Source organism: Euprymna scolopes, chromosome 30 (assembly GCF_053919585.1).
Source record: "Euprymna scolopes isolate OS-2025 chromosome 30, ASM5391958v1, whole genome shotgun sequence".
NCBI lineage: Eukaryota > Metazoa > Mollusca > Cephalopoda > Sepiida > Sepiolidae > Euprymna > Euprymna scolopes.
Window position 1 is genome coordinate 21,124,590 of NC_136511.1, and position 13,580 is coordinate 21,138,169.

The 13,580-nt window shown below is 35.6% G+C and overlaps 1 protein-coding gene across 1 annotated transcript; it reads right to left on the minus strand.

Annotated features, from left to right (window-relative positions):
• Window positions 1-3,959: 3,959 nt before the first annotated feature.
• LOC145254702 (protein fem-1 homolog C-like) lies at window positions 3,960-13,089 on the minus strand. Its single transcript, XM_080113368.1, has 2 exons — window positions 12,452-13,089; window positions 3,960-6,942 (listed from the first exon to the last, which is right to left on the minus strand). The coding sequence occupies exon 2, from the start codon at window positions 6,940-6,942 to the stop codon at window positions 5,281-5,283; it is 1,662 nt and encodes a 553-aa protein (XP_079969494.1). The 5' UTR covers window positions 12,452-13,089; the 3' UTR covers window positions 3,960-5,280.
• Window positions 13,090-13,580: the final 491 nt, after the last annotated feature.

A 13,580-nucleotide genomic window follows, 5' to 3' on the forward strand; every position in this document is an offset into this window, starting at 1 on the left:
GCAAAGGCGAGTTCTAAAATGTTTTCTTTTAAAGTCCATTAAAGCATAATATTTGCCTTTTGAAATTAAAATTTTCATTCAAGCCATAATATATAATTAAAAAGAAAAACAGGAGATTTTCTACAGTTCAATATAGACTACAATGTCTTGTAGACTAACTACTGTAGCAAGCACGTGAACCTTTCGTCCGGTGGACCGCGATGGGTCCCTAACTAAAGCAGACAATAAATCCATTCGATTTAAAAATTAGACATTAGATAGCAATAAAAATCGAGAACTATGAAATATTTGTTTATCATATCTCAATCCTTGGCAATGTCGGATATCCCTGCTAGTCTACCATAATTATGTAAACTATAAAAGGATCCATCGTAATTATACGGAATGAAAAAAATATTTAAATGTTTTAATAAAGATAAACTGTTTCCGCATGAAACAAATTAGGTTACTATGGACAGTAATACAAAAAAAAAAAAAACACACGCAATAAATACGAATTTTATTAACACGTCTATGACAATAGAGTCCATTGTACTTTCAATATAAAATGGACACAACTGTAATACATTTTTAGCACTTAGAGTTATTGAAAAGTAACGGTGTGCTATGAAGTTTAATGCAATTAAAATAACAATCAGAAACGATATTTAATTTATTCACCCTCAGTCCAGCACATCTTGACAACCAAGGATTTTTTTTTGTTCTGTTATTTTCGGATGTTTTTTGTTTCGTAACGTTTCGTTTAGTGGAGAACCGTTTCACTTCGAATCTACAAAAATCTTTCTCACACCATTACAAAAATGATGTTTATTATGATATTCGAAAACTAAGTTCGCTCCTCCATTTCCGACGTTGTCAGATTAACATTTGTAAACCAAATAATTGCGAATTTTTCCTTTCTAATGCAGTTTGTAAAACAACTGTAGCTGTCTTTCTTCCTCCATGTATAATGTACAAGCTAGCTGAAGAAGAAACAATGTAGAAGGATAAGATTGTCGCTTTAAAGAAAACAATACTGCAACATTATTTTAAAAGTTTGGAATAAAAAAAATCAATTCAGGTAACTTGATTATGTAGTGGAGCTGACATCTATTCAATGTAGCCGCCTTCAGCCTCAATCAATCAATTCAGGTAACTTGATTATGTAGTGGAGCTGACATCTATTCAATGTAGCCGCCTTCAGCCTCAATCAATCAATTCAGGTAACTTGATTATGTAGTTGAGCTGACATCTATTCAATGTAGCCGCCTTCAGCCTCAATCAATCAATTCAGGTAACTCGATTATGTAGTAGAGCTGACATCTATTCAATGTAGCCGCCTTCAGCCTCAATCAATCAATTCAGGTAACTTGATTATGTAGTGGAGCTGACATCTATTCAATGTAGCCGCCTTCAGCCTCAATCAATCAATTCAGGTAACTTGATTATGTAGTTGAGCTGACATCTATTCAATGTAGCCGCCTTCAGCCTCAATCAATCAATTCAGGTAACTTGATTATGTAGTTGAGCTGACATCTATTCAATGTAGCCGCCTTCAGCCTCAATCAATCAATTCAGGTAACTTGATTATGTAGTGGAGCTGACATCTATTCAATGTAGCCGCCTTGAACCTTAATGCCCAATTCGATAGGGTCCGGAGCAAAGATAAATCCTTATCCACAAGCGCCGGTTGGAGCTCGGCAAATACTTGGCCCATTGCTTTGGTGTTGTGGGAGGTCATGTTGGTGATGTCCTCGATGTATGACCAGGTTCAGGTCGTGAAAAAAAAAATTGCAAGTGAGAGAAAAGTTGTAAATTTGTAGTACTCTTTGAGGACAAGCCTTGGCTTCTTTGGACTTGTGAGCCGGCACCTAATCCTGAATGTTATACTCAGGGTTTGTCAGAAGCCACCTGATTTCACCAGGGAATCACCGCACTCTTCAGCACACCTATTTCCACTTTGATGTTAACTTTCAAATCGACTTTGAAGATGTGAGATGGGATGATATGGCCCTCAATTAAACCTCACTAAGACCATAACTGTGGCTGGAAACAGTTTCCATCACCCTCTGCACGCTCTCAAACGTTGAACCCTCGATTTGCATTTTGAGACTGTTGACAATTAGCCTGTAGTCATAAATAGGATATGTAGAGAGTACGAGTTGTACATCGACGCATCTCCGATCTCGCTCGTTAAACATTGACATTTAGCTCTTTGGATTTGTACACATTTTGCCAACTAATAAATGGTCTGCAACTAATAGCGATTTCATCAAACAGAAATGGCATTATGCTCGTTTCGATGGTGAAAATTTTATCGTTTTATCCTGTAGTCTAATATGTAGAACGAGGGGATATATCGTGGTTCAGTTTTCTAAATGTAGCGTAGTCATCATTGTTTTCAAAAGTAAAATTTAGATGTACAAGGTCCCTTCAACAAGTTTTCAGACTTATTTGTATGGGAATGTTTATTGATAGTACATGAAACTAATCCCCTTCGAAGTAATCTCCCCCAGTTGCAATGCATTTCTTGTACCGTTCTAACAATTTATAGAATGCCGCAGAAAGTCTTTGTGTGGGCGTCGTAATGCCTCTCGTCAAATCTTTGGTCGCCTAAATTATCTCATAGCGAAAAACTCTACGGTTTTATTGAAGCTTCGGGAATAACTAAAATCACAGGGAGAAAGGTCGGAACTATAGGTAGAGTAAGGGATCGTCTTGATGCAGATCTTGGTTAAATAATTTCTGATCTTCTGAGAAATCCCTAAGTCAGAATTCGCGCAAATCTTCCACATCTTCAGTTTCTCACGAAGAACTGTGTACAGTTTCCACACAGACATAAAACTGCCTTTTTTATCACAATAGGCATAGGACACTCCTCATCTATTACTCTTCTGCTCTGACTGTTTAACCTCTTTATACTCCTCATCATCTCTCCTTGCCTCCCTAGGTTCTTATGCCTAAAACTGATGCTGTATTAATGCAAGATGCCTCGAAATCAATCTGAAGCATTTCATATGTTTTGTGACATTTAAAGCAAATGTATTGCATAGCATACGTCTAATGTGTCCTCACGTCCAAGCTGCATTTCTAAAATTCATCAGGTTTAACAAAGTTTTGTATGTTGTATTCAAATCCTTTAACTGTTCCTTTGAACCTGAAATCATAAAAATTGGTATATTATCTCCTAACATTTACGGCAAAAACATACTGAATTTTTAATCGTCTACGACAATTTTAAATGCCTATACAAAAGAGTTTGGAGACCTATTGACGGAACCACGTATTATTAATTGAACCAATTTCAAATAGTCGATTAATATCTAGTTAAAAGAAAAAAAAACACTTGGTAAAATTGAAGAATATAACAAATTTCCGTCTCTAGTTCTATCACTAATTCAAAATAAAGCTCATTGCTACTTGACACGAAGCGGTTACATTTTTTTTTTTTTTTTTTTTTTACACAGTGATCACTTATCAAGGCCCGGAAGCCACTCAGGGATAAGGGTTATTGCAAGTACATTACGTTAGTGTGGAGATTTGATGAAGTGTTTACTTAAGGGGGCAGTTCATTACGAAATTTGTTAACATTGTACTTGAAGACATCCAAGTTGTAGTCCGGTGGGAAGCAGGCAGACGGAACAGAGTTCCACAGGCGTGCATTCTAAGAAAGAAGCTTTGTTCATGGAATCCGCGTTTTGATTTAGGCACAGATATAGAGTGGGGGAAATTTTTCACAGTGGATTCAGCTAGATGGGTGTTTTTCGTGAAAGATTGGCGAGGGGGGACCAGAGATTGAAGTTCAGTGTATATAGTGTCTGACAAGAAAAGGTGGAGAATTTAGCAACGAGACGAATCTTCGCATCATATTTAAAATTCTGCAGTACAGTAAGAGAAGAAGCGGTCAATCTGACATCCGAAAGTCTTAAGAGACTAGTAGTGTAGAAGGCGTTCTGGCATCTACAGATCGGCGTGAAGGGGCGAGATTTAGTTGCTTGACGGGACTATATAGGTTAAGGACGCACAAGAGCTATATTAAACTACTTGTCAAACAGACATGAAACACTACGGCAATGAGATAGAGGTCACGTTTCATTAATATTTTTCTCTTCGTCTGCAGACAACGCATACAATTAGTCAGTTTTACCACCTTGTATTAGTCACATAATTATTTCTTTTTGGTTTGGTTTTGGATTTACCTTATTTGTGAAAATAGTAATCAGATGCTTAAATAAAAATAAAGGAAGATTTAAAATTTGTAAAAATAAATCAATGAAACAGGACAGGCATCGATTCAGTAAACAGCACGAATTTTAGAGCGGCGCATCTCCGATATCCCTCGTTAAACATTGTGTCACTTTCAAGCATGATAGAAGGACCATATCGTTTTTGGGATTTGTACACATTTTGCTAACTAATAGATGTGTCTGCAACAAACAATTGTTTTCATCATACGGAAATAGAATGATGCTGTCCTTTCGAGGGTGAAAGTTTTATCATGCAACCCTGTAGTCGGAAGGAGGAGAAGATCTATATATCCAAGCCTTGGATGATGAGATAATTTTTAATCTTGTTTAAATCGAAATGGAAAATGCAATTGAAAATAAAAATTAATGGGTATAATAGCACGTAGAAATATATTCTGGGCATAAAATTAAGACGGATAAAATTCTCAGAAATAAAACGCTAACATCTTTTCAATACATTAATGGACCGATATTAAGTAATTGACGAAACTATTGTTCAAAACACTTGTTTGACGAGATGTGATCCGAATTATGAATGGTTAATGAATGTCAGATGTTGTGTAAGATTTCATCGAGGAATTGACTAAATGCAGTTTGACATTTTAAAATGTTTCTCCGCAATGTAAGTGGTCATCTCATTTCATTCTCTTAATGTTGACGAGATATTGTGTTGACATGTTCCTAAGGTTTAAGAGCCAAGTCTTACTTGCTGGTAATATATTTTTGTATATTTTATTAAACGTTTATATACTTGTGAATGTAATTAGTATTCCAAACGTTTTGTGTGCGTGCGTGTAGTTATATCAAATCGATTAACTAAAACAATATGGACGTCCGTTTGGACTAATAAGTTCACAATATCTCAATAAGTGCTGGCCATATGAGCAGGTCATATTGTTTCCTATTTTAAAGCTCGACAAAGCTTAAAGGGGAAAACTCCCTTTATGTGTATGGATTTACATTAAGGAAGTGAGAGTCTTGGAATCGTCATTTGAGATGCAAGTACTGTCCCCATGAATAGCCTGAGCGGCCAGGCATCATCAATACAAGAATTTCAAAGGGTTTTTATAATGCCCCTACATTTCAGTATGGAAAATGGCGTTATACCGAATCCATTAACAGCATCAATATTGCCTCCCGACTTCGCTATTAAATTGACCAGTTCCAATATCAGATTATTGTCGGTTTGCAGGAGACAGACGACATGCATCGGGGTGCTGCTGACTTTGTCCCTGCAATTTAAATCATGTGCACAACTGATAATGAAAGATAAAACAGGGAGCTCGTTTGTTTCTGCAATCGATATATGAAGTAACGTTGTTGGGTAAGGCCAAGGATGCCAGCTCATTATCTCGGAGACGCCCGCTTTTATCCACGTATTACTAGAGCACAGTTTTAATCTAATTACCGCGATTAAAAAATCAAGTAAATGTTTCAGAAAATGAATATAAATAAAAGGGTAAAATCTTTTATCACGTCTTAGCAACGTATCCCAGTTAACCCACCTCATAAAATTAAACAGTTGCTTAAAGTTTGTTAAAAGCCTATTGCTATTTGAAAGATCACAATGATAGTGACGGTGAAGCAACAGTAGAAAAGCGTCAATAGCGACCTGGTCTGGAGGAAGGTTCCCGTGAAAAGGGACGCAGGATAATTCAAAAAGCTCGCAGAGTATCCTAATCGATTTTAAAAAGTCGTTTTGGATGAACGGAAGTTCGGAAACAGTCACAAATGCAGAATAAAGAAGCCGACTTGATCGGGAAGTCAAACGGACAAAAACTATCAATGCCTGGACAAAAATGTTGGTCGTATGATTCTGCAACATGTCAAGATGACTTTCGCAATTAAATTCCAGCCCTAGAAATATCTCAAGTCTATTCTCGAATTTATCCGAAGCGCCCAAGAAATTATCCGTTCGGATTTTTATTGATTTCCTCCAACATAGCATACCTTTCTTCAAATCCAATGAAAATACTATAAATTTCGCTCCGCACAACTCCAGCGCCCGCACATACTCTTTTAAAGAGAATACTCTATAGTTTAACAGGAAGTGCTCAGCATTGCTCTTCCCATTCAATATAGCCATGCACAAAGCATTTTCCTGAAGACTGTTAATTGCTTTTAGGTTCATACGATATTGCTGCAAGATTTTCATTTTTTCAATTTCTCCCGAGGCCGACGCTTTTAAAAACGGTGCTACCTTATTTAAATTTATATTGTTCAGCCAGGAAAGACAGCAGATAAGTTCCGGGGAATCCTTTATTGATTCAATTTTATCGATGTAGTTGATCAACAGTGAGAACACAGAAAAATGTTTCTCCTTAAAAACGTAGTTAGCAACGCTGGTCGCCTCGTGTGAATCAGCTAGAATAGCCCCACGGTTGACCAATAAGGCAATCATCGCAACATCCAGGTTATTGACAGACACTCGTATTGGTGACAAGTACACGTTACAATGTTTGTAACGTTCAGAGATATCAGCTTCACATTCGTCCAAGAGATATTTCACGATGTCTCGGAAGCAGAGTTCACAGGCATATCCGAGTAGCGTTTTATGGAAAACCTTTTGGTAGACAATCGACCGACGAAGGCGCAGCGTTAACGGATTAAGTAATGACCGTATTCCATCGAGATTATTTGCAGTGATCATATCGTAAATTGAGCGTTTGCTTGGTACATTAGTTTTGCGCCCGTAATATGCAACACACTCGGCCATCTGCAAACAGAATAAGCACATTAGTATTTGAAAATAGTTATGTTCCCTGTAGTTTTTGATGCTAGGTGTATAAAGTTTACACAAAATTTTGACAGTTCGACTATTGCATTAGTCTAGCTATAGAGTTATATCATATAAAAGCTTCCGAAACGGCTGAGCCTATCTTTTGCAAATTTTATAAAAATAATTGGGTTTGTATTACTGTACACATAGATCCGAAAAAGTTGTCAAAAAACAAATATATAACAAATAAATGTTATCAAAGGCAAGATAAATTACTTTTCTACCAAACTGGATATAATTTTCGCGTTTTTATTCAATTTAACATGTTCATTCAGCTCGAAAAGCATACAGTGTTTACCGATGTATTGGAAAATTTAAAATGGCGGCCGACTCTCTCTTTAACACGGTAAGTTCGAAAAAGGGTGTAATAAATAATAAACTAGACAAAATACTGTTAGAAATTTGCTCAATATATGTTACCGTGACATAACTTGACATATATTCGGTGGTTTTTTAATAGTATTTTGTCTAGTTTATTATTAATTACACCTTTTCCCGAACTTACCGTGTTAAAGAGGGAGTGGGCCGCCATTTTGAATTTTCCAATACATCGGTAAACACTGTATGCTTTTTGAGCTGAATAAACATGTTAAATTGAATAAAAACACGAAAATTATATCCAGGTTGGTAGAAAAGTAATTTATCTTGCCTTTGATAACATTTATTTGTTATATATTTGTTTTTTGACAACTTTTTCGAATATATGTGTACAGTAATACAAACCCAAATAATTATATCTCTGGCAATGTTCTTATGTTTTGTATATAAATTCATCCGATAATATCGGGAAAAAATGTTTAAATAACCTTTCTTCTCTCATAGACGAATACTTTTTACATGGGGGAGTCTTTTACGTTACATCGGTTTTACATAAAATATTCCCCTTAATTTTTTTCATCTATAAGAAAACAAAGACTACTTAAACATGTACGAGCTGTCCTCGTATTGTAAACGAACTCGGGCGGAATTTTATGAACGATATATTTTTGGTGCGTTTGCTTTTGGTCCCATGCTATTTTTTATTATTTTTTTCAGATTAAATTAAAGTTTCACGATATATTTTTGGTATTAATTGTTTGGTGGAAGCAGATAATAGTTAAAAAACACAACCTCCTCATGTTAAGAATGGCTTTCAGAGTAATGTTTTTTCAGCACGGTAACAAAAGTGGGTAAGTACATTTTTTGCGAATTAATCCACCGTGAAAATTATTCCTCGTAATATATAATTAGAGATATGACAAGAGACTATTCTTATTGTTCTTACTGTCGAATATATATCCGACACAGGCTCAGTACTTAATCAATTGAGAACCACATTCTATATAAAAACGTAAAATATTAACTAATATATACTTGAGAGTCAAAATAATGACAATATTCTTTTCATAGACTTAATAATAATCAATAAAAGAATGATTCTAAAATTCATAGGCAACGTGCATGAATTAAAATATGTTTAAGCGTATTGTACGACGAGGCACGTTATCCAATAAGTATATGAAATACTATTTTTGCATCATGCGTTACGGTATAATAAAAACAAATTCATTTTTGCAGATACTAAGTTTCTAAATGGATACTTGCTTTGGTTATACTATTTCTGTAGGGAAATACGAGTAAAAAATGCGGTTTTCTTTCGCCCAAATAAAAAATATTTTTTTGGCTAGGAAACTAAAAAAAACATCAGATATAAAAGAAAGTGTTTCTTTAAATTAAGCGAGTTTTCTTTAATTGTAAATTCAGTTTTATAGTGAAATATCCAGGGTGCCCGGAGGTGTGTTGAGAAAAAAGTGGTATTAGGAATGCAAGTAAAACTCTTACTGCGACGGAGGAATAGAACGTGAAAAACAAAAAAAAAAAAAAAACAAAAAAACGTAACGCCTTTGATGTTGCGTCCATCGACAAACCGGAAGTTTGGAAGGTTTAAATTAAGGTTATTAAAACGAAAAGAGGAGATAACCTGTAAAAAAAAAAAAAAAAAAGGTCCAGTTAAGGGTGAAGCAACTAATTTTTAGCCAATTTTTCCGAAATTTGCAGTCCGAAGGGTCGAGCTTCGAAAACGATACCAATCTCTTGAAAACGATACCAATCTCTTGAAAAATCTGTCGTATCTGTCGAAAGTTTTATGCCGACATACAAAAACACAGGCGAGATGTATATTATAGATGTTTAATATTCAAGGTTTAAAAGGAAAAAAAAATAACTGGCAATGAAATAAATAACAAAAGTTGTGGCCCATCTAAAATATAGTAGCAGGCGCGCACGGCGTTGCCCGCTCGTAACGCTTAAAAATATTTAAACTTACGCCGATTTATGTAGTATAGAGTCAATTATTTCATATTATCTTTCATTTTGTATAAAATCATAGGTTCCAAAGTAAACAAAATCAAAACAAACCATAGTTTCATGATTGCAATTATGTCTACCAGTTTGTTTTTTTTAAATTACATTTTCACCCCAAACAAGGCACATTGCCACTTTGTTGTAGAGGGCTACTTTCAGGGACATAGGCATCAGGGGTACTGTGTAGGGAGTTGGGCAGCAAGATGTTGGTTCACGTTACACTTGAACTTCTGTATGTGAGTACAGTTGGGGAAGCAGAGACCCGGAAGGGAATTCCAAAGTCTAGCTGTTCTGGGGAAGAAACTACTAGAGTAGAAGACTTACGTCTAGGGATCTCTACTGTGAAGGGGTGGGATTTAGCTGCTTGTCGGGGGTATTTACGTCGAGAGGACACAAGTTGTTGCAGTTCGTCAGAGCATTCACCGTTAAATTACTTGTAGAACAGGCAGAGGGCTGCAACATTTCGTCGGTGGGACAGAGGCTGAAGTTTAGATGACAATACAGGACCTATCAGATGAGTGACTCTTTTGAACCTTGTCTAGGAGTGAGACAAGTGGCAGATGCACCAGCCCAAATATGACAATACTCCATACATGGGCGAATGATGGCCTTATAGAGGTATAGGATACTTTCAGGCGTCAGTAGCTTTAGTGGGGGAATTTTTGATTGCCCATTATTTACTACACTGTTGTAGATACAAATACGGAAGTTTATATGTACTAAGTATGGTTGGACTGTTTAAAGGAGTTAGAATGTGATTAAATACAAGCAGGTTTCCATGAAAATTTTTTGGTAGACGTTATGCAAGTAAGGGCGGCCGGAGGGTCTACAGATCTTTATAATTATATTCTTGGAAGTAGAGGAGTTGGGGGCGGGGTCAATGTAATCTTACATTTTATCACAAAGAATCCAGAAAATACACTATAGATTAATTGTATCGTACTTTCGTACATGTACATCCACCGACACCCTTGTCTTTATTGCCATGTGATCCATGAGCAAACAGTATTAATCTAGTGTATGTATTTATGCAAAGCATTGACGACATATTTGCATACATGTTTCTGATGGGAGTTCTCAGAAAATCATCATCAGGCCTAACTCAACTATATTGCTTTCATACAAAAGTATTATAGAATTCTAATAAAAGGACAAGTGGATCCCCCGCCTCATACACTTTTTCCTATGTATTGCATCTTTGTAATTCCCTCTCTTCATCTTCTGAAAAAAAAGAAGAAAAACATGGTTTGGCAGAAGAGAAGTTTGGATTTTATTAAATACAAAGCTGGTTTCTATAATTATGTCAAGTTAAAAATAATCATGCTCATTCAGATTTGGACTGTCTAAACATTTTTCTTTTTTTACAAGAGCAACATACACACGCTCCACATGTTAAGAATGTGTTTTTTTTTAAAATAAGAACGGTATGTCAGCACGGTAACAGAAGTGCCTAAGTAACAAACATTTTAAATTGTACAAAAAAAATGGAGTCCTTAGTTATAAGAAAAAATATGACAATCTATAATATGAATCTCACCTGTCTATTTAAATGTATGTATATCTGCCTGAAACTTTCGACAGAGGCGAGAGATTTTCACGCGATCAGTATCGTCTTGAAGTTCGACCCTTCGAACTATAAATACCGATGAATTGGTTAAAAACATTAATTTCTTTACCCTCAACTTGGCACTTTTCTACAAGGAGAGGGGTCGCTTTTTTTCGCAGATATTTTTGAAAGTCCCTTCCTCTTTCTGATTGACTAGCCTTAATTTAAGCCTTCACTACTTCAGGTTTGACGATGGATACAACGGATAAGACGTCATGTTTTTTTTTGGTTTTTCTTTTCACGTTCCTTTCTTTTTTCACTGTACTGCTTCGAGCCTGCCTGCCTATTACATTTTTTTTTTGCTCAACAGACACCTTCAAACTCCCGAGCAACAAGGCTAGTATTAGAATAAAGAGCTTTAATACATACATTAATTAAGCCGAGAATGTAAAGATGTTGCATCTGAGTAATTCTACATAAGGATGCGGCAAGCAAGGACATCCAGATATGCTCAATTTACGTTGCACCAGCCTCACTGCAAGCGTGTACAGGAGTTTCCTCGACAGTTTACAGAAACCGATGGGCAATTTTGGGTGTTTTTTTTAATATATACACACAGTCTATACTTGTAAAGTGTTACGAGAATCTGAAGTACTCCAAATTCTAGCGAGGAACTTATATAAAGAATACAGACAATATAAATGTGTAAGGAGTAAACATTTAAATAAAATAATTGAATTATCGGTACTTCTGCGCTTATTGATCCGTGCTGAAATAGCATTATTTAGAAAGCCATTCTTAACATGGGGACGGCAGAGTGTTTTGTACCTATTCTGTTCTTTCACCTTACAATTTAATAACATATATCGTAAGACTTTAATTAAACTTGCAAATTTTATTTAAAAATAGCGGGGATCAGTAAGTGCACTAGCACCGAATAATCTGTGTAGAATTAAAGTATTAGGTGTAAATGTGCATTTATAATGGAGCCTTAAATATAGAATTAGGATATGTTTAAATATAGTTTAGTAGGGAGATTATTCTAATGTGGTATAAACGGTTACGAAATCAAGCTGGGGTTTCTAATTCGCTATCAAAATCAAGAAAGGTTAAACTATTTCCGTAATCACACGTCCCCAGTTGACTGCGGTGTAGTGTTGGTCTTGTGCAGTTCAAGGAGATCCGCCCTCCGTAAGGAAGTGTTAGTTTATTGCAAATTGTCTATGGTGTTCCTACTGAAGTATGTAAATGGGGTTGCACAGGAAATATTTGCAGGTCAGTCTCACTTTTCGACCCCAGCGTTACTTTTCTTGTAATGGGAACGACATAAAAACCTATTCTATTTTCGCATATTAAATGCAAATAAATACAAATACACGTAAACGTCAAAGAAGGGGCAATTTAAGGTTAATCCATTTCTAATACTTATAACAAAGCAACGATACCTTAAGGTTTAGATTTCGCGGACAACTAATCATTATTAACAAAAAACAATAGTTAACTATTCCGAAAGAATTTATAGATAAAAAAGAGATTAATAAGCTCTTTTTATATTACCTTTGTCGTGTGTTTCCCTTTGCCATTTAGGGATAATAACCAATGATTTTATTTTATATGTGTGTTTTTTGTTTTGTTTTGTATTGTTTTGTTTTTCGTACGCATTGCATGCTGGGAATATTTTACTGAGTGATTCTCAAAAAATAAAAATAAAATATTTAAGCTTAATATTGTTTCATTTTTCCGTTCAAATTAAAGAAAAGGTTAGAAGTTCGCGCCTCTATTGTGTGACAAATTGTAATCTTGTGTGGCATAAACGAAATGCGCTCTTCAAACGACTGGAGCACTTTCTCTTAGTTCAGCTTTTTTTTCTTCCACACCAACTTACATTTTATAACTTAGCTAGGTAATGCATGCAATATAGCGTCACTCTTTTATTTCGCCATTGTCTCTGTTTATGAATTTGTTTTGAACCTTTTAACGATGAATGATCAATACAACTGTTTCGTTTTGGTAATTGTAATATTTTGCCAGAATTGCATTACGTCGCCCCGCTTATGAGAAGAACATGCTGCGTTAGAAATATTTTTCACATTTTTATATGAGATCTTCCCAGACGCGTTCGTGCAATTTCTGGGCAACTACTAATTATTATAGACTAGTCTGAGTGTCGGGCGTTGTCCGGGGGTTTGAAGGTGTGTGTTGAGTAAAAGAAAAAAGTTGTAGAAGACAGACAGGCTCGAAGCCGTACCGTGAAGGAAGAAAAAGAAACTGAAAAAAAAAAACAGTGTCGTCTTTGCTGGTGCGTCAATCGGCAATCTAGAAGGGATGTAGGTATAACTTAAGACTAGACAATCAAAAAGAGGGGATTAATTTCGAAAATATCTGCAAAAAAGCGACCCCTCCTTGTAGAAAAGTGCCCAGTTGGGTTTGAAAGAATTAATTACCCAATTTTTAAAAATATTTGTCGTCAGAAGAGTGTAGCTTCAAAACGATACCAATCTCGTGAAAATCCGTTGGCTATATCGAAAGTCTTAGACAGACATACAAACATACACACATACATTTAAACAGCAAGGTTGGTTGGTTGGTTGTTTTTGTTTTACGGCATATCAACCCTTTTCGAGTTATTTAATGCCTAATCCAAAGATTTTGAAGAAAAAAGTTTTAATAGAATATATTTGTTGTT